A 21,875-nucleotide genomic window follows, 5' to 3' on the forward strand; every position below is an offset into this window, starting at 1 on the left:
GGCTCAGGTACAGTGATGTTTGTCAGTGAGTACAAGACAGCTACTGTAATAGTAATTACTATATGGTAACTAATAATTGAACACAATCCCCAAAATTTCTTCTGATTTAGGAAAGAGAGTGTTTCTTGAGTGTTTCTTTTAAAGTGTTTTAAAGTGTTTCTTTTAATTTTTAAAGTGTTTAAAGTGTTTCTTTTAATTTGGGAGAATTAGTTCTCCCAAATTCACTGTGTGCTTTGGTTATTGTTAGTTATTGGAGGATACCATTAATTAGTTGAGTTGGATTGGATGACCTGGTTTGCTGGGAAAGACAGACTTATTAGAAAGGTCAGTAATTTATACTACTACAAAAATTCTTTTGTTCAGCCCAGGAATGACCTAGTTTTGCCTTTTCTTTTATATCTCTATGAAACTCAGAGATGCAGAAAGTAGGGCAGGAGATACTGATGAGACATTTGCCCAAATAATGTGGTCAGTTGCTGTTAGGTTATTAACTAAGTTCTTATTCAAGGAACCAGTTATGAAGCTAAAGTAATGCTGGGGGAGAGAGCCTGTGCACAAGCACAATAATCTGTTAAGAACAGATATTCCTACAAAAGGGATGACTTACAGTTTGCATTACTTTTCATTTGATATTATTATTGCTGTGCAGATATCTTAAACTGATTGTTTTGTGATGTTGAATGAATTCATTGTAGTCTGGTACTGAGATTTGTTTTAGACTGTGGAACTGATAGCAAAGGATGAAAAAAATATTTTTCTATAGTTACAGCAAACCAAACCACTCCATGTTCTTCCACTGCATGTTTGGAAGTGAAAACCTTTTTGTTTTCTATGTCTCTTGTCAAAAATACAAAGGTTTAGTATGTCAGTGTAGTCTATTCAAATGGAAGGAACCATTTAGATATTTTTTTTCCCTTTAGAGCCTCATCTTTTTCCAATGCTGTAGCTGTTCCCCCTGGCAAGTTCCAGCTACATTCAAAATACTCAAATAAGATGGTCTGATAAGGTTGCCTTGTCTTGTAGGTTTTCACTTATTTATAGGAAGAAATGTTTAAATGGTAATTAGAAGAAATAATGACACAGGGAGTACAAAATATATTTCTTAGTGGTGTTTCCTCCCCTCCTGCAACCTGTTTTCATGCTATGGGTCAGGACTTAACAGCTCTCAAGAGTGTCTGGTTGAATAGTGGCAGGCTTCTAAATCTCAAATCAAGTGCTCTTCAAAGCACCTTACTTCACTTGAGATAAAAACTTGAGGCAGGTTTTTTCTATCTGGCCTATTCATCAAGTATAATCTACTGAATTGTTGACATTTCTAAACACTAAAGGGATTTTAAAGATCTTATTGCTCTAAAGAGACTTACTTGTAGTACAGAATAAAGAAGTGAAATGAAAAAAATACTGACACATGAAAAGTACAAAACTAAATAACTGCTTGAAACAGCTGAAAGCAAATAGCTATAATTTGACATATAGTTTCTTTACAAAACATGTTTTTGATGTAGGAATCTGCTCAAATGTTCAACCCTCCCCCTAACTTTCAGATAATAACAATGTTTGTTTTAATCAAAATTAGTCACAAAAGTCTTGCATTTAATGTGATACCAGTTTCTGTCATTCATATTTAATATATTTGTTTTCATTTACACTGAGACCTACTGTCTGAAACAGAGTTGTTTAAAAAGAAATTGGTGTGACCTGTCTTTTAACCTTTCCCCTTCTTATTCTGTGTTTAAAGTTCCTTTAAAGCATGGGTTTCCCATAGAGTGGGCAGAATGACCACTTGGTCACTAATGCGATTTTTCTCTTCTTCTAATAAGTAGTATCAATCACTGAATAAAAATATGCCACCATGAGTTTTCATACCAAAACAGGTGGAGCCAATATTACAGATATTAAATTACACTTCAGGGATTTCTGGAGTCTAAAGATTATTTGGAAGTAACATTACAAAAGGCTTTGTTATCTGGAGTTTTAAACAATAGCCCTGAGTCACAGGGGATTAGTGCTGAAGATATATTAGAATATGGATTATGTACTGTCTACATCCTTACCTAGGAGTTACAGGAACTGAACATACATCCTGTATCACTGCCAGTTTCAGGGTGAGAAGACAATGATAGCAGAAATAAATTTTATTTTTCTCTTCTGGCCTGCTTTTTGCCTTAGCATAAGGTGTCTCACAGTGGCATTTGCCACTGCAGAGCTGAAGTTTCTAGCTTATGAAAAGCTACAAAAATAAACTGGTCATCTGTTTAGCAGCCCTGGTTTGTAGATGTGCAGGATTTTGTAAACAAGCAATACATTTATCTATCTAAATGATACTTGCTTTTAAAACAGAGGTTAGTAGCAGTAATTTGCACCTACATAGACCTTTTTTATATCTCTCGCACTGTTTTGAAGTGATTGAATGATTTGTGTTTCTCCACACATAACAATCCTGCAAAGCAGACTCAGAAAATACCTGTAGCAAAGAAGAGCTTGTCCATGCATGAAAAGCAAAATAATAAAAAAAAAAAAGGAAAAGAATCTCCAGAAAATTAGTCTGCTTCAAAAAGCTATTAAATTGTTCCTATCCCTAAAGCTTTACAAATGTGATAATTGTTGTGTTCTGGTCATGTAATATGTTTCTGCACGAAGTTGAGGCACTTCCCTGTTGCCAAAGCCCTCATGTCTGGAGGAGGGATGGGTGGGCTGTGGAATAGGGATAATGAATCTTCCCTGTGGGCAGTGTTTGCTCCAGGTCTGAACACCCAGAAATGCTTCAGAGGTGTGCTGGGCTGTCTAGCACTGGAAATTTTCTGATTCCAACTGACTTTAAAAAGTAAATACAGAGTACAGGGCTTGTTCCTGGTATAAAATGATACACACACACACACACACCCCCACCCCCAGCTAATATTTACTTTTTGAGTTGGCAAACCAGTCATTGAAATGCACTTGTCATGGAGACTTGCTAGTGTGAGTTACCTGTCTTGGAGCAGAGCCTTTCTGTGAAGTGTTGCAATCTATCTGGACAATTTTATCAAGAGGCAGAATACGTTTTATCAGTTATTTGGTGCAGTTGCACACCCTCAGTAATGGGTTTTAAATGACAGTATTAATGAATTTTCTGAAATCTGACAGGAACTGAGACAGAAGCCTGGTAAATTATAATGAGCTTTACCAGATAGTTTTGGATGCAAACTCAAATATTTGTTTAGGTTTTCAATTTGGCTGAAATTTTAGAGGGTGACAGTAACACTGTAATCCTGGAACAGATGCTTCTGCTCTGAATGCTGCTTCTCCCTCCTCCTCACATACACAGCTTTTGTTTGTACACACAGTGCCTTGAACACTTCTCAAGCTTCCCAGTAGAGAGACTCAAGTTGTTGTAGAGCATCGTGGGCATCATCAGCAACTCTGGAACATTTCCAGTGAGCCATCTGTGGTTTGATATGAAATCTGTACTCCGTGGCATGTTGCAATGTCATTCAGAGAAGGAGTAGACACAGTGGAGGCACTGATTCAGTGAGAAGCTTCATAGAGTTGTAGGACTGAAATCCTCCCCTTGACCTTTTAGACTCCAAGTGAAGAATTTGGTTTAAGCTAGTCACTCAGGTTTCCTGAATAATCAGCAGATATGGACAAGCACTTGCAAGGACAATTCATCTCACCCTAAGTATATAATGTAGGTTAGACTGAATGGCTGACTTGTAGACAGCTGCAATTAGGTTGAATGAATCCGTCAGGGAAGAGAATGTGACATTTACATCAGCATCCACCCGACTGTCTGAGAGCCCTGGAATTACTCAGACTTGCATCACAGGGCCCACACTCTTACATAAGCTCAGGGAGGAGAAGTTCAGCAAAAAGAACCGATCCACAGGAGAATTGTCCTTGTTTTGAACATAGATGATAACATCAGACTCATGAACTACTGCTTGAATTTAGAACAGTATTTTCCTTCAGATTTAGACAATATATTCCAATCTCGACCATAGCATGCCTAGATTAATATATCTCTTCCTGGCCTCCATCTTTCCCTTTCTTCGCTCCATGTTTTCTTCAGCCCTTTGTCACTTAATTTATTTCCCTATGGCTCTTCTCTTTCACTCACCTTTCTAAACATTATTTTTTCAGTTGGAAGAAAAAAAACAAAAGCTTTGGCATTAATAGAGTATTTATATACCATGACATTTTTCCTTCTGCCTTGATGTTTTGTCTTTTACTTTTTCCTTTTTTGCCCACTTTGTGTGTTCAGACCATAAACTCTTCAAGACAGAGACAGTCTTTCAATTTGATAAGAGCTGTATCAATATTAGTGTAATGTGTTATATAAGTGTTTAGTCCAGTTCTGCTTGTAAGATTACCACGGGCTTCTCTGAATTTTGGATCAGACAAGCAGTTGAACACCTGCAGTCCTTGGGCAGCCTGTAACCATTACTGATGGATCCATCCCTCTTTATAAAGCAGGGAGCTTCTTCATTATCCAGAGACTCCAGCTAGAACATAAAGCGGGTCTGTTCTGTGGGTGTGTGATTAAGGGCACCTCATGGTGCCAAACACTGGTGGCATTCTCAGGTGTCAGAGAAGGCAAATATTCCTGATATTTTTCTCTTTCACTTGAGTCCCTTCACATGGAACAAATCGTCTTTAACACATGTTGGAGTTTTTCTTTGGAATGAGTTCGTTCGGACAATTGTCTGTGCTTTCCTTTCCTGTCACTGAAAATTAATAACTGGAGCTGCACATACAGAAACCCACCCATCTCTACTCAGTCTGGAACTGGAACTTCTTCAGCCACCCAAAATACCCCAGGGATGCATTTTACACCAACAGGTACAGAATTGAATTGTACTGGTACAAACAAATATCTCTGAACAGCAGCCAGTGTTAGAAAACTAAATTTTAAATTCAGACTCATGAATCTAGATTTCTGGTCAGAAAACAGAAACAGTACCATGTGGCACACCCAAATAAATCAGCACAGTTCAAGTTGAATTCTCCTGGATATTATCATATCCCTTCTGTAAAGCAGATACACTGGAAAGCTGCAGTGTTCTGAAATGTAAAATGGATTTTTGCAAAATCTATCATACAAAGAGTAGGTTAATTAATGGTTCTTAATTTTGCCATGTGTCCTTAAAAATGCTATTTAAATAATCTGTTTGTACTATTGGAAACCCACAGTAAAACATCACTGTTCTGTAAATGAGGTGAAAGTGAGAATTGCCCTGGTTTTATTTTACATTCTCTAAGTGATGGGAAATAGGAGTTTTAGAATATTCTCAGTGGTATTATCTGTTCAAACATTCTCAGTAGTATTATCTATCCTTTAGCAGACAGACAGACATATATAGGTAGAAGTTTATTTATCAGTTATTCTTACTGGAAGCCTTCTCTCAACACCTGGTGTTAGCAATAGTTAACATCATGATGGCTTGGGTTGTGCTTCAACTTAAAAAAAAAAGAAATAGGATGTGCATGTGGTAGATGTGATTATTTTAACATGAGTTGATAGATCTGTGGTTTCTTATAAGTCAGTCACAGTTACCTGAAATATAGAAAATTTCAGAATGCTCTTTTTGAAAGTCAAGTCTTTTGTTCTTTATGACCAGTTTAGAAAATGTATCCATTCCTGTGATCTAAAAATGGTGATGTAGTGTCTGTGAATACAGCAGTACAAGAAGAATCTGAGTTCATGTCCATTATACAGAGAAATAGTTACCTACTCTTTTATCTCCTGAGTTTGCTAAAGTACTGAGCAAATTGCAACGTGAACAGGAATATAAGAGATTCATAGCAAATGGTTAAAGAAGAGTTTGTGTAAGACTGAAATGCAGCTATGGGATAATAGTTTGGCTCCATTCTCTCCACAAGATAAATATTGTCCATTGTGAGACACCATCATTATTTGTGAACCAAATTTCACAACAACCATATGATTTCTGCCTGACACAGGTCTGAGGCCAGTTGGAATAACTTTTCTGTTCCTTGCTGAGAGAGCTAATAATGTCTTCAGTGGCAGAGGGCTTATTGTTTAGTCATTGAGAAGTGAACTTATATTAACTCAGAAGTTTTAGGCTTTGTGGCAGTAATAAAATTTTTGTGTGTTTTCATAGCAGTATTTTGCTACATGAGTAGTTACAAAGTTATGTCAATATAAATGATATGTCACTCCAGTAGACTGCATATCATATAAAAGAGAACTAATTTCATCAGAATACACATATCTGGTGCTTCTCAGTTGGAGAGTTTGGCAAGAGAAGAAGCCAAAGCTTGTAGTAACCTCTATGTCAAATATTTGAGAAAAGCCTTTCTCTCTAGAAGAAATTTAGTTTCGTACCTGCACGTCTTTGTGCTTATGCTAAGCCCAAAGGTAGAAATTACTACTGGTAGTTATAAGTGAGGTGATAATAAAAAGACATAAAATGGAAAACATAATGCAAGTGGTGGATTGTGGGCACCATAAACAAGGGGAAACAGTAACAGGAGCTCGGCCTTCCTGCTACAGTCTGTTCCCATTCTGTCTTGTGGGGGCTTTATGGAACAGGGAGAGTTCTGCTTCAAAGAGAAGTAAGTAGGATGTAAAGCTCCCCAACTAAGAGTCTGCATCTTTCATTTTCCCAGCATTCCTAAAATTCTTCTCCCCACCCCCCTCTTCCCCCTAAACCAAATCCCTTCGGCTTTGGTGACTTCAGTCTTCATGGAGTTGTAGCAAATGGAAGTAGAAGGGATCTAGAGAGGTCATTAACCCATCTCCCTGCCCCAAGGCAGGGCTGCAGCCATAGTAGACTAACAAGCTTTTTTTTTATTTTTGGTCAAAGATCCAAATAAATGAATTGTAAAGATTTTTGGGAAGCTTGGGCTCAGTTGTTAAAGCTTCATGTAACTGTTAACAGAGTCACAAGGCTGACTTCAGTGAAATTAACTTTAATATGAATCAAATTAAGAACAAACTGTCACCTCATTTTTAATGAGATTCAGTGACTTTGCATCACTCGTGTTATTATGTATTTTTTGCTACAGTATTACACTTCCAATAGGTATGAAAATATAATAATGAGTTTGGAGTTATATACAGAATTACTTGAGGTTTAGATTTTTGCCAATATACATATATCTGCTTATCACATTGTTGCTAAAAAAATTTGTATTCTTTATTGCTTAAAGCATTTTACAGAAAATGTGAATTTTGTAGCCCTCAATTAATTTTATGAAATTGTGCTGTATCTTGAGTGTCTTCAACCTCAATTGTCTCTGTATAAAAAACAGTTCATACAGATACATATTTCCTCAAATCTGATGAGGAATTTTTGAACTGTTTGGTTTTTATCCTGTGTAGGTGTAATACTGGATTTCACTAGTTGCCTCCACAGTGCAGTGGCAGTAGATTCCTCAGAAGAATGTGTAGCTGATGTCTGTAGCTGTACAGTAATCAGTTCTTTAACATCTCTGGTAGCTAACTCCTTGTTTACCCTGTCACTGGTTACTTAAGTTCAGTCATAGATTTTTACTTTATTTTCAGTTCCTTTCACAGCCAGTTTAAGCATGTGTACTGTTTCTATGCATTTTGTAGCTGAAGTATAAACATCAGGTGAGGTTTTTAGGAAAAGTGCTGGTCAGTCCTCTTAATACTGAAGAGAAAAAAGGCTTGGCATTGGAAAATCTGGAGGGTTTATAGTAAACGTCTAAAACAATCCCCTTGGTACAGTAAGATACACTGGCAAAAGCACTTGCTAGTATTTTTGTATAGTAGGATTTTAAGAAATAACTTGACCCCAACCAAATGTAGCAGCCCACTGGAAGTTCCTGGAATAGCCATGATGTGGTTCTTTCCATGCCAGTCTTACACAGCAGACCAGTGTCAGAAAACCATCAGTGTGTATCTGGTCCTCTGTGCTGGGACTGGACTCACTGGTTGCTCTGTGTCCCTTCTGAGCTGTCCTTTTACATAATCTCATCTTCCACTTCTACCTTCTTTTCCCCGTTGAGAACAAATGAAGTAATTAGAAGTTTTCTTCAGGCAGAGGGAGGAGCAGGCCCAAAGTATGTAATAAGTTTGTTCTAAAGTGTTTTCCTTTCGTAACACATGCCCTAAAGCTGTGTGCTTAGCTGGGTTCAGTGTAATTGTTCCTACCCCACAAAGCCTTCCTTTGGGACTGCCCAAAACAGAGCACCACAACTCACACCATGCCCCTTCCCCTTCCCCAGCTATGCTGTGTTCCATAATATCCTTCTTCCAGAGCCACTTATTTCTTCAGCCAGAGAATGAAAATCAGTCTGATTGTGAAAATCCCGAGTTTAAACCTTCCTGACAGCCTCCATGGGTGAAAATGCTGTGTGATCATGTAATTAAACACACTGTAATAATGCAGATACACAATTAACTCTGCACAAAGGAAGTTTACTCCAGCATTCCCTAGTTTTTCACTGATAAACTTTACCTTACATTGATATATTTTTAAGAAGTTATCCCAAGGAGAGTGATTATAGGATCCTATTTTCACTTGCATGTTTACTTTTGCCACATTATGACCATTTTCCCTTAAAATACTGTTGCCCTGCCAGCTTGCTCTTGGCTATAGAAAGTTCTGTGTTTCTGGAATATTTTAGTGAAAATGTTAAACTATTTAAAATAATTTTATGTCTAGCATTTAGGCCAGGGATACATTCTTGCTGTCCTGTGAAAACCCAACCTGTTGGGCACACTCAGTGCATTCAGCTTGACTCTTCTGCAGGCATTTTCCTGCTTTTTGGACCCGGTGAGCCACTGCCTGTGCCCACACTCTGGGCTGGGGCACCAGGGCAGAGGAGAGGGGCAGGAAGCAGGAATGGGAAGCAGTGCCAGCAGGAGAAAGGAGGACAAATCAATAATGGGTGAGAAGAAGAGGAGCAGAACAAAATAGGGGATGAGGAAGATGAGGGGTTGGGGCAAGGAGGGGTGGCCTGGTGCTGAATTTGAACCTAGGCTTTAGGAACAGGAGCAGGGCATGGAAACAGAGGCAAGAGGAATACAGGACTGTCAGGGGCAGGAAGAAAGAGCTTGGAAGCAGAAAGCTGAGAGCTGGAGACTGCAGATAACTAGAGAAGAGACATTTTTGTCATGAAAGCCAGTTGTGGGATGGAAGGAAGGCCTGGACAAAGATTGGGATTGCCACTGTGAGCAAAATCATTCTGATTTTTACCAGACTGATCAGAGAAAGAGAGCTTGAAAGGAATGGAGGTAGACCATCAGAAATAGCAGAGAAGTCTGTCCACCAGAAAACATCTTGTGCTTAACTAGGACTTTAAATGTGAGTGTTTCTCTGTGGTCAACAAATATCTGTGAAAACATCTGTTTTGTGGTGCTGGTGTTCCAGAAGGATCACAGCCTGTTCATACCATCACTTACTACCTTAGTTCAAGTGGTCACAATGTCCCTGTTGGTGCCAAAAATAAAGGCCAGTTGCTAAATCTGTGGATGTAGATGCCATGCAATGAATTTCCTGTTTGTTTGTGGCTTAACATTTAGAATATTTTTAAATGGTGTTAAAATATTTATTAGGATTAGTATTTTCAGTGCTATATATGGGCACACAGAAAATTTCTCCACACAGAAAATATAAGGAATGATATTTTTAAATACTTATGCAGGCTTTGTTCACAGGGAGCATGTGCATGTCCAGTGATTCAGATCTTAATGGCAGAATAATACCCAGTTGTTTTCAAAGGACTCTGGTGTGATTTGTTGTTCAGAACATGTCTGATCTAAGGCTGAATGTGGCATATGCAGTGAAATGTGATTCCTGGAGAACCAGTAATTTGTTATAATGTGAAAGTTGGGATTGTAAAGGAATGGATTGTAGAGGAAAAGATTGCAGGAGGAATGGTCTCGTAATTAAGACATGGAAGGATATCAAGGATATCATGGAAGGTATGATGTGTGTCTCTGCCAATACCACTCTTATTTTGTGCCTCTTGTTTTCTGAGTGCCTGACTTTGGATTCTTGAAAAATACTGAGCACTCAGCTGCAAATGAAGTTAGCGTTTGAACATGTGAAATTCTGCAAAATGCTAAATATTCTGGAAAAGCAAGTCCTAGCTGCCTCAGTTTCTGTTTCTGAAATTAGTAGATACCATTTGCTATGTGTTTTATGTGCCTCAGTTCCCTGTCTCTAAAATGGAGGTAACTTTGCTGCCTCCTCTCACAAGAATATTAGGAAAATAACACAGTTGGTATTTGTGAAGCATTCAAGTGCTATATGCTGACATGTGCTATTGAAAAGCCATTCTGTCTTCAGAACAAGGTTTGAATAGTGTACAATAAATATGTCAGAAAAGTTCAGAGTAAACAGTGACAAGAAAATAAAATGCTGAATAGCCAGTCACTAAATGACTAGCCAGTCACTAAATGAGCAGTGTGCATCCTCTCCACTGAAGAAGATGGGGGAACAAGAGTACATGCCTGTATAACGAAATTGTGTGTCATAACAAGTACATCTGTAAAAGCCGAATTCACTTCCTGCATCCAATCTAAGGATCTTTAATTTTTTACTTTTCCTATTTAAGGCTTTGCAGATTTATAAACATTCTTTTATCTGTTTTCTGTTTAGATTATATATATTAGCAAATGAACATAGCATTGACCAAATGACTGTGTAAATGTAAAAGGTTTTTTTCTTTTCTGACCACACTTTTAAGTCCAGGATGGTGTGGCAGGGTTTTTTGCAGTTGTTCCCTGTCTATGATATTTAGTCAGTCCCTGCTTAAGATGAGCTTGCTGAGCCTTGGTTCTGTTAGCTCTTCATCACCTTGCTCAGAATCCATTTGGCAGACTTGGCAAAGGGTCAGTAATTGCAGGAGGATGGCAGTGCTACGACATGTTCCCCAGAGGAAGCTGCCTCTCCTGCTCCCGGTGAGGGCACAGAGATGCTAACAGAGAGTGGGAGAAGGTTGGATTCCTTCACTTGTCTCTCCACCTCCCACATCCCTCTTACCCTGCACCCTGCCAGCAGAGTACTGTACACTTTTTAAGAAAGAAAATGGGATTGAGAGATCTGCCAAGTGCTCCCCTGTACTTCTTCTGCTCCTTTGCTTTTCAGTGGTTACAGCCCCTCCCATACAATCCAAGTTGTACATTGGCTCTCCCCAGCAAACGTTTTGTTCAGCAGCCAAAGGAGATAGGCTTGTGCCCTGTTTGTGCTGTGTTGAGGCAGAAATGAGGTGTCACGGGCTACAGGCCACAGCCACAGCCAGGCTTAACCTTCTTTGGAGTAAGGGGACCACTGTGAGTGAAGGATTCTCTATCACAGCACTGGTTTAATACAGTGAAATGTCAGAGCTGCAGAGTTACTGTGTGGTATTTACAGGGAGTGGGGGTTGATATGTGAGCTGTGCTTCACAGGCAAAATGCTGTCAATAAATACACATCTTTCTCCTATTCCAGCACTGGGGTATGGCATCTCACCTTGGACACAGGCTTTCCTACTCCTCATGCATTGCTTTATGCATTTCCTTCCCTTGGAGAAAACAACAACACAGTTCTTCTCCCAGTGCTGCCCGCAGCCAGGAGTAGCCAGTGGTGGGAAGCCCTTGGGAGCATCTCTCAAGTTATGCCAAATTGCACAGTCTCAAAACCAGCAAGGAATTCAACAGTCAGCTCACTGTAGATTCAAAGATTTCGTATGCTTTTTAATTGAATTCTTATGATACAAAATTTCCAAAAGCATTGAGTAAAAGGAAGCTGTATTTATATGTGATAAAAGCAAATATGTAGCAAAGGCTGAGAATAAGGATAGTCCACACAGCCTCATAATACAGTTTTGCAGCCACTACTGTTCCTCTGTTCCCTTCAGAGGCATGTGCAGTTTAAAAGAACCACCCAGTTTAGCCTTTGACTACTAAATCTTTCAAGAAATATGCTCCTTCCATGATACCAGTTTCATAAATTATTGCACTGTGCTGAAGACACTCAACTCTCATCTGACCAGCTTTCAGTGCCTCACTGTGTCCAAAAGCAAGCCAGTAATTAAGCAACTAAAGCCTCAGTTTTACATTAATTTTCACCTTACTTTACAAAAGCTAAATGGTAACGTCATGTCTTTTATATATCTCCCATGTAAAAGACCCTCAGAGGGAGGGTGGACGTATTTTTGTCATGGTTGCAAAATAAGGTTTCTTGTGCAAGGACCACATGCTTGTGGGCAGCCATGTAACCTGTGTCTCTGTTTCCCCATCTGTAAACTGGATTTAATGTTCCTACAACTCACTGGGGAGGGCAAGCTTTGATTAACATATATGATTGCCTTATACAAATGCAACTACTGTCACTGCTTGGTTTTATTAGCCACTAGCAGTAGAATACGAAGAGGAAACATCTAGCAGAGTAATGTGCAGCCAGGGTGAGCCCTCTCCATCTTTTGACCATCCCATAATTTATTTTCAGACTCTGTCACCATGTGTCCATATTTAAAATAAAACTATACTTACACTGTAGTGCTATAATTTGATGTAGAGGTTGACATGCAGACAAAACACTGGTTTTTAAAGGGAAAATGCCCATATATATAATTAAATACCTTGAGCAAATTTGTATTTTGTTTAGAAAATTTTCATAAGGAAAAAATTTATTCCAATTTACAGAATCCAATGTATTGAAAACATAAAAAACTGTTGCCAGGTCAGCCTAGAAGAGTGTCTGGAAAGTGCTTTATTTGTGCGAGTAAACACGGATCAGTCAGGGAAAATACTGCATTTTGAAATATGCTGTGCAAAATGATTTCTACTGCATTTATTTTTTTTTTTCCCCTTGTTTTTCTCTCTCTCTCTCTTTCTTCCCTCTCTCTCCCCGTCTCTCTCTCTCCCTCCTGAAAATCTCCTGCCACAGCGGCTGCATTTGCCTCCAGACTTGTCAGACACAGTGAGCCGCGCGAGCAAACAGGATCTGGCAGGATCCGCCAAACTGCTGAGCTCAGGATGTGGTGCAATGGCCATCGGCAAGAAGCACCTGGACTTCTAGTGATTTCTACTTAGCAGTTTCACTCAGATTTATGTGACACTCTAATTATGAGTGTTAATGACTTATATAAATATTTTTCTTAGTGATTTGACCCAGCAGTCTTTAAAAATAAATGTTGTCGTATGATGCCTTCCTTTCCTTTTTTTTTTTTTTTTTTAATATTCTGGTTTCTTTGTACTAATTTTGGTCTTGTTTGGATTTTGCTTAAAGCTTCAGTTATGTTGGGTCCTGCCATTGTTCTGCTCTAGTGGAAACAGGGAGTATTTTGTTCCTTTCCTTAAAATACAAAAACTGTGATAGCCCTTTCATTTCTATTTTTTTTTTTACATTAAAAATAAATTTTTCCCAAAAGAATTTTTATATACTTACATATAATATTTTGTATGAATACTGAGTTGGATGGTTTATTGAAATAAAGGAATGGAACTAAGCAATTCATTGTCATGTGTTATTCAAAAAGCAAACTGCACACTTTTAAAAACATTCATTTCTGTAATTGAAATACCATTCTTAAATTTCAGGAAATCCCTACATCAGTTTATTAAATAAGTAATAATAAATTCAGAATATATAAGATAGTTGTTATTTAATGTGCCAATAATTGAGAATGGGGGGGGGGGGGAGGGGGTAAATCAGAATATATTATAGATAATTACTTTGCCTTATGTCTTACTACGTGCATTAAAGTGCACTTGAATGGAATTTCCTAACCAGAGAGGAAAGAATTGATTTCCTTATGTAGTTCAAAACAGTAATCCTAAACAATTGAAGTCAGCACTATGAAATTATGTCAACAGACATAATTCAAGATTGAAATTCAAACCGACAGCTACATTAATGCTGGGAAACCAGAAGAGTGCATTTGAGCTCGGGGAAGGATATCACAGCGAGCTGGTCTAAAGTAGCCAGAATATACAAGTAATTCAGGCTTTTGTACCCTCAGATATGCCATTTGTGAACTTCTAACTGTTCTGTATGTATCCCTGTGTCTCTCTCATCAAACAAAGGAACAGTAAAGCAAAGCTGACCTGGGAATTAAAGCGGTTTGCATTCTTTCTTCTGAGGCTGACTTCCATTTTGAAAGGTAATATCATCTTCTCTGCAGAACTTCCAAGCTACCCAGCTGTAAGATTGCATTACACTTTCAAAATTTAGTCTTTGTAATAGAGTATTACATGGCTGGAGTGAAACTGAGTCTTCAAAGAACATGTTAATAGGATCCAATAATGGTAACATATTTTGATGGGTTTGGAACCAAGACTGGGGAAGTGGTTTGCTTTTTTTTTTCCTGCAATCCAGGTTCTACTTTATTTTTTTCTTGACAACGCTGTGTAAAACAAAGACATAGCTTTTAAAACTGTCTAACTAATATGATGATTGTCAATCACTTAAAAAACTCCACTGTAGCATAAACACATACTGTATACAGCTTTTATTCTGAATTAGAATAATTGAATCAATGACAGTGATTTGCCAGGATGTCAAATCTATCCATCATATCCTGTCACTACCAGTTTATTTTTTGTGATCAAAATCAAAAAGACTACTATTTTGTCATCAGCTATTTCATTAGTAGTAACAATCAGGTTTTCTCTTCCATATTTTTTAGATATGCCTGTTATATTTTTTTATTTCTAAAGACACAAATCCTTTTTAAATCTTTTCAAAATAAAGTTTCAGAACTGAACTGTCAGATTAGTGAAGGAAAAAGACATCTACTTTCCTATGCCAACATATTTAAAATATTATCATTGATGTCTCAAACATTTTTTCTCTTTTTGTATTATGTGTAACACTGAATGGAAGTTCTCATTAGATACATAATTGTGCCTTTTGAAAGCGTGAAATAATTTAAGTACTTAGGATAAAGTGATTTCTAACAAAGGTGAGGTTTTACATAGCACGTCTTTTTAATGTAAATAACACAAAACACGGTATTTCTTTGTGGAATATAAAGTCACAAGGCATATAAATTGCTGCCAACATATTTAAATAGGTCATTGGCTTAGCATACAGGGGAGAAAATATCATGAAAGTCACAGCCCCATTTCTAGTTAAGGTATTACCTGAAAATTGTTAGTGAGCAGCATGTGTATCCCACGTGTGTATCTGTCTGTATGTGTGCCCTGTGCATCTGTAAGGCATCCATTTCAAAAACTTCAGGAGGGTCAGATTAAAGCTGACAAGTATTTTGAGTAATAAAAGGAACTCCTTCTGCAAATCTGCATTCGTTTGGGTTTTTTTCTGAGTCACTAAATGTGCTTTGTAAAGTAAGTGTTAGGGAATGCAGATGCACGGTGGTGTTTACCTAAGGCAAAGACATGGAGCAAAATTTGTCTTTTCTTCCAAAATCTCCTATCAGTTACAACATGTGACAGTGACTTGACTAATCCAGCAAGCTGATAGGTGAGACAGAGCTTTGTATTGCTACCTGATAGCATGTAGAGAGAGGGTAGATAGAGTGTAGATATGGGGTAGATACAGTGTGGATAAAGTATCGATTTCATTTGTGGCACCACCAGCAGTTTTGACTTGGGAAGCCAGAGAAATGTTTACCTGGTGATTTTCTGTGCCTGTTACCCATAACCACTCTGTGCCTGTCAAGCTCCGGTGTCCAAAACATCCTTCTTCAGTTCTGTCTTCCCTTGACTTGAAGACAAATATTTAACTAAGGGGAGCAGCTCAGGTAATTGAAGAATGGGCACAGCCTCTTCTGACAGGCTGTGGCAATGTGCTACCAGCTCCTTTTGGCATCTCCAGAGGCCCCTTACTGGCTTGGATGGAAAGTCTGTGCCATCCTCACTTGTGCTCAGAGGGCTCCTCTCTGCAGAGATTGCAGAATGAGAGGGTTTTGTTTACTGCATTTTTTTTAAGCAGAACTTCCTACTTTTTAGCTGGCTACAAACTGAAACCACCAAACTCAGCAGGGAAACAATAAATTCATCCCAGTGAAGACGTTCCCAATTCAGCACAAGAACCTGATCTTTACAGAATTGTGACACACAGTCAAGAAAGCAGTAATGAAATTTAAAACGTTGTGCCTTTAATATGTCAAATAAGAATTCTTTATATAATTTCTGTTGTGTTGAGGTTTTCAAAATATAAGTATTTGGAACATGAGAAGAATATTTTCATAGATAAGTCTTTCTCTCTTTTTGTAAAGACATTTCAAAAGCAATTTCCAGGGTACAACTGAATTCAATTTTCTGTAACAGTAGCTACAAGCATCTGAAAATTGGCATTCAGCTACTCCAGATTTGATGCTTGTGGTAGTACACAACTGGTTTAATATTTAAATTTAATATTAAGCAGTGATACTGTTCCAAACACAGCTTTTGGGAAAGTGCAAAAGCCTAACTTAAAAAAATCTACCCAGCCAGTATTGGAAGGTGAACTGCTAATCAAGTTTTTCCTGAAACCACAAGGTTGTAACACATCCAATTAAAAATGTGGGTGTACTACAAGTACTGAACTCAAACACACACACTCACATGTATTAAACAAGTATTTCTCCAGGATCATGTATTAGAAATTTAGTTAAAGTGTTCTTCTTTTGCCTGCACTGGAGAAACATCATAACTACAGAGCACAACAGAAATAGGAAAGAAGATGCTTTTATGCCTTTAAGAGATGGTGGAAGCAAGTCCTATCTCCCATGCCACCTCTTTATTTTTTATTTTCTCTTGTGAGCTACGTGAGTGCAAGACCTGCCTTTATTTCTTTTTTTTAATCACACTAAGCACATGGTGGTGCTTGTTCAATAATAAATGTACCTGTGTAGAAAAAAAGAATTAAAGTGAATCCTCTTCATCTTAGGGAAAAAAGACATCTCAAATGGCAGGGGGGGAGAAGGAGGGAAGGAAACAAAAATTCCACTAGCCTTTTTTTTTCAGGTTCTAGTTATTATAAATAAATGTTAGGCTCTTTTTCTTTTCCCAAGAAAATAAGAAAAAGACCCCTGTATTTCAGCATCTGAGTACACAGATCTTCCAGGATTGTTGGGCATCAAGCATCCTGGAGCATCTGCTGAAAACTTGGCTGCTTATTTAGACTCTGCCTTTAAACAATTTTGAAAGTTACCAGGCACATCAAGCTAATTTACAGACCTCCTGTTCATATCAAAACGAAGACATCTTTTATGTTTTCAACATTTTATTGCATGAGGATTTTCTGGACCTGAAAAACTTAATCTGAAAAGTCTTCCAGAGAAGTCAGTGATAGTTTAGCCCAGGAGAAACCTGCTGTGGTAAGGCCCAGAGGATCTTTTACAATTTAGCAGATCTAGAGAATTTTTAACCACATATTCCTCTGTATATTAAAAAAATGTATTTTAATGTCTTCTGGCACTGAAGATGAATGTAAAATCCATAATATAGCAAGAATTTTTTTTAAGAAAAGTCTTTATGCTGGCAGAGTTTGAGTCTGAATGTTCATGCCCTCAGAATGTTCTCAGCACTTTCAGTGTCAGAGGAATTCTCTTAAAAGTCTTGAAATGGGTGAATTTTGGTGCACTTTCAGATACTTCTTTTGAAGGCAAGTTGAAGCAGATGAACTAAAGAAAGCTCTTGCTGAAATTCCACCAGGCTGGACTTAGAGAAGAACAGAAAGGATGAATGGATTGGATTTAGATATGAAATCAAGCAGTTTTCAGTGCCTATATTTTGAGATAGTTTATTGTGTGGAGAAAGAGCTGTAAACTTGTTTAAAATATATTGCTTGAGTGAAACTTTTCAGCAGTTCTTAGAATGCATTTATTTAATGCAAAGTATGTCAGAGCTTCTGCTCATAGGCCAGGACTGTTTGTGCAGGGCCTGGAACTTGCATGGCTACGAAACAAGTTTGGCTTCCTGACCTGTTTTAAATCAGTAGGACAGGGATCGTTCTAGCCGGACTTGACACCAGTTGTAGCTCCACTGCCTCCAGCTCACAATCACAGCTGGAAACTGCAGCTGCAGCAGTTCATTGCTGGCCAGTGAAGTTTTAGTGCATCCATTTCCCTTCTGGGCACATTCAACATCTCTGTGGATCCAGCAGATGAACTGGTCAGACACAAAGGTATCTCTGCTATCCATCTGTGAAAGTCCTGCCACCAGCATGGCCTTGCACTTGGAAAAGGTGAACTGATTACAGAACCACAGGATGGGTCAGGCTGGAAGGGACCACAAGGAGTCATCTGGTCCAGCATCCCTGCTCAAGCAAGGCCATCCCAGAGCACACGGCGCTGGATTGTGTCCGGATGGTTCTGGAATGTCTCCAGTGAGGGCAACTCCACAGCCTCTCTGGGCAGCCTGTTCCAGTGCTTCATCACCCATGCAGGAAGGAGGTTCTTCCTCATGTCCAGGTGGAGTTTCCTGTGCATCAATTTCTGCCCGTTGCCTCGTGTGCTATTGCTTGGCACCATGGAAAAGAGCCTGCTCCATCCTCTGACCCCTCCCTGCAGACACTGACAGACATTGACAGGGTTCCCTCCCAGCCATCTCTCCTGGAGGCTGAACAGGCCCAGCTCCCTCAGTCCTCATAAGAGATGCTCCAGTCCCTTTATCATCTCTGTTACCCTCCACTGGACCCGCTCCAGGAGCTCCTCATCTCTCTTTGTCCTGAGGACCCCAAATCTGGACACAGCACTAATGAATAAAACAACTCAGCCAAGACCAGATGGGGAGTGACAGAGAGAGGAAAGCATTTGGAAGACTTCTTCAGCATGATGAAATTTCCATTTATGGTGCTTCTCTGCCTATGTCCACGACAGTTCAGCAATTTTGGAAAATTACTTGAGTGAGAAGGATTTTGACAGCACACTCGTGGAGATGGTGGAGTAGTAAGTCCATCTGTGTGGGAGATTGTGTGGGAGTCTTCCCAGGAGTCATCTCAAAACCAGGGGGTTCATCCCAACTCACCAAGGTTCGTGGTTGAGGAGCTTCAAACATTGTTATCGATGCTCTGGCTTCAGACAAGCAAATACAACTTGTCCCAACAAGACAGAGGGAAAGAGGATGGAAGCACAGGCAGAGTGGAGGGAACCACAATTACTTCAGGGGGATTATTTTGCAGTCCTTGACTGTGTATGTCTCATGAAATTTTAAATATATCCTAGCCCAAACAGGTGTAAACCAACAGCAGTTCACACAGAGCAATTGAATCATAACTCAAAAAATCATCAGAACCAACAAAAACTTAGTTTAAGTAAGAATCTAAGGGTTTGAATATGTACTTTGCAAAGTAACAGTGTTGACTTAAATTCAGAGAAATCAAAGTGGACAACTTGCTTATTTAAAAGCAAAAAAAATTTATAAAATTTAAATGATGGGATTTTTACTTAATCCAGTCTGACAGGGGGAGTTTTAAAAATAAATAAACCCTCCCCTGCAGTATTTGAAACACAAAGCTGCAGCATACAGAGTATGAATCCAACTTTGCCAAGTAAAGTCTAAAGGGTAAAACATAAACAGTTACAGAGAGAAGTATATATTTTCTTCTCTCATTATAAATCAACATATTTATTGTAACAAGATGAACATGTTTATCTGCTGTATGCATTTCCATGTAAATCAGAGTCCTTCTGTTGATCTGTAAGTAATTTCTGTGGAATAACTGTTCATAAACTTCTCAAAATCCATTGGTGTAGGCCTGACCTGAAGGAGGTTATCTGTGAATCTGCAAACTTCTCTGGTGCAGCTGGAAAAGCTTGTATGTCCCAGGAGAGGAAGAGCTGCAATTTGCAGCCCTCACCAATTTTACCTGCCAGAGTGTACGTGAGGTCTGTCAGGTGCCCGGAGGCAATTGCAACCTCTACTGGAGGATTCCATGCAACTTATAGCTCCTGTCAGGACCTGAAGGTAACAAGGATCCTCCTGGGTCACTCACAAAACCTCTGCTCACCATCTGACATACCTGCAATTCAATGTAGGAGGTGAGGCTCCAGCACCAGGGACCTCTACCAGCCCAGCAAAATCAGTATCGTGGTTCTTTGTGGGGGCAAAGCAGCTCCAGCACACAGCCCACCAGCATCAGACACGCGTTTTCAAAATCATGATCCTCTCACCGGGGATATAACCAGGAAGGGGAAAGGGAGGAGTAGAGAAGGCCCTGAAATTCTCAGTGTGCTAAAACGTAGTCATCAGAGATTCATAGCAAAACTTGGGGGAAAGCAGGTTTCTTGGAGACTTTTCTCCAAAGGGCCACCTTCCAAAGAAACAACAGGGGTTCTGGCAGCTGGAGGTTTCATGGAAATCTACAGCACATCAGCAGTACGTATTAACAGACTGATCAAATGCTTTCATTGCTTTGAGGTTTCATTTCTGCAGACCCTATGAAAACACCTTCATCTTCCACATGATCGCTTTGGCAAACTATCTTCGGATAGTGAGCTATCCGGGGTAAGCTACCCTAACTGTCTGCTGATACACTGGGGTTTTCTTTCTTTCTTCACAGCTAAGAGAATGCTGGGGGAGGAATTAATTTAAGATATGTTCTAAAGCAAGAACTTGCCAACCTGGCTCCTATCCAAACTGTAATATCTTTACTACTGTGCATCTCATGCAGGTTCCTCCCACCTCTGCTAGTTTCTCAAAGTAACGTATGTGAGAGACTAAACAGTATGTGAGAGTTTCTAAACAGTAACGTATGTGGGAGACTACCCTAACACCATTCTCCAGCATTAATCAAAAAGGAGCTATACTCCATGCCTTATTTTCCACCCAAAGAGGAGGAACATGTTTTCTGGCTCCACCACCCTGGGCAGTGCAGGGCTTTAGGGGTTCCTGCACTCTTCAGCCAGAGAAACACTCCCGTGTGAGAGTCCTTGTCCGTGGCAAGACATGGAAATACTCCCTCTCTGAACGAGGCCAAACAGCCATCCCAGACTCCACTCTCGCACCCATAATTCACACACCCGTTTCTAATTGGGGAGGAGGGTTGTTTCGGGTGTCTGTAGGTGCCAATCACACTTCTGATTAGAAACAGGGCAGTAGGAGCTCATTAAGAAAGCATCTTGTCAAAGAAGAGCTATTTTAAAAGAAGATCCTACACCATTCCCAGAGCAGAGGAGGTTTATCAGCTGCATGTGGCACAATGCTCAACTGCTTAAACTGAGGACAAGAGCAAAGGGAAATAACTGGGAAAAAAACCATAAAACCATACATTTTCAGTTTTTGCAGTGCTGTTTTTACCATGGAAAAGTAGAACAAATTTAAACCTTAGCATAACTCTACACTGCACATATTACTCAGAGAAAGGGAGAAAATGTATTTTAGTCAGTAATACCAGAAAAATCAATTAAAAAAAAAAAAAAAAAAAAAGCCAGACACCTTTAGCCGTTGAAAGTGAATGAAATAGGGCTTCCAATGGCTGGAAAGCCTGGGGGAGGCAATGTGTTATCAGTCCCAGGTCATTGTCTGCTACTGTAATCTTGCCCCCACAGATAAATCCCATGTTAGGCTGCCTAAAGTGAACCAGCCCATGGGGGCATTTTCCTCACTTTATAAATAAAAAGCCTAGCTAAAAAGAGGGGAAATCCCCTTCCAGTGCTCCAGCCTGGGTGAGAAAGCAGCTCTCCCTGCCTCCTGCAGCAGGGCACATGCTGGCTCGTGCTTACCTTTTAAAAACAATTAAAGCCGGTGTGTGCTCAGTGCGAGGCAGCTCCAACACGTGTGGCACCCATGCATGTCTGCTTCGCCATCAGCATATATGGCTCATCATCTGTCTGCTCTGAACAATAACTGTTAGGTTAGCAGCCTTTTCACTTGTAAATGTAAATATTGTATCTAGAACACAATATTTGAAACACAAAATACAGTGTTATTAAGACAGCACTCACACATCAATTCTTGTGTGACTATAATTTGTGAAATGCCTTAGGAGGGGCTTATAAATAAAGTATAAGGTGTTATTATGA

The 21,875-nt window shown here is 39.3% G+C and overlaps 1 protein-coding gene across 1 annotated transcript in view; it reads left to right on the plus strand.

Moving 5' to 3' along the window:
- The window catches only part of ELP4 (elongator acetyltransferase complex subunit 4), a gene marked incomplete at its 5' end in the record, with an annotated part of 136,575 nt that extends 123,201 nt beyond the window's left edge, over positions 1-13,374 (plus strand). The window contains one exon of the mRNA XM_082282817.1: positions 12,851-13,374. Coding sequence (XP_082138943.1) covers positions 12,851-12,982 — 132 coding nt within the window. The 3' untranslated portion in view covers positions 12,983-13,374. The remainder of the gene's footprint in view (positions 1-12,850) is intronic.
- Between the last annotated feature and the right edge of the window lie 8,501 nt (positions 13,375-21,875).

The sequence above is a fragment of the Coloeus monedula genome (genome assembly GCF_965178545.1).
Source record: "Coloeus monedula genome assembly, chromosome: 6".
Classification (NCBI taxonomy): domain Eukaryota; kingdom Metazoa; phylum Chordata; class Aves; order Passeriformes; family Corvidae; genus Coloeus; species Coloeus monedula.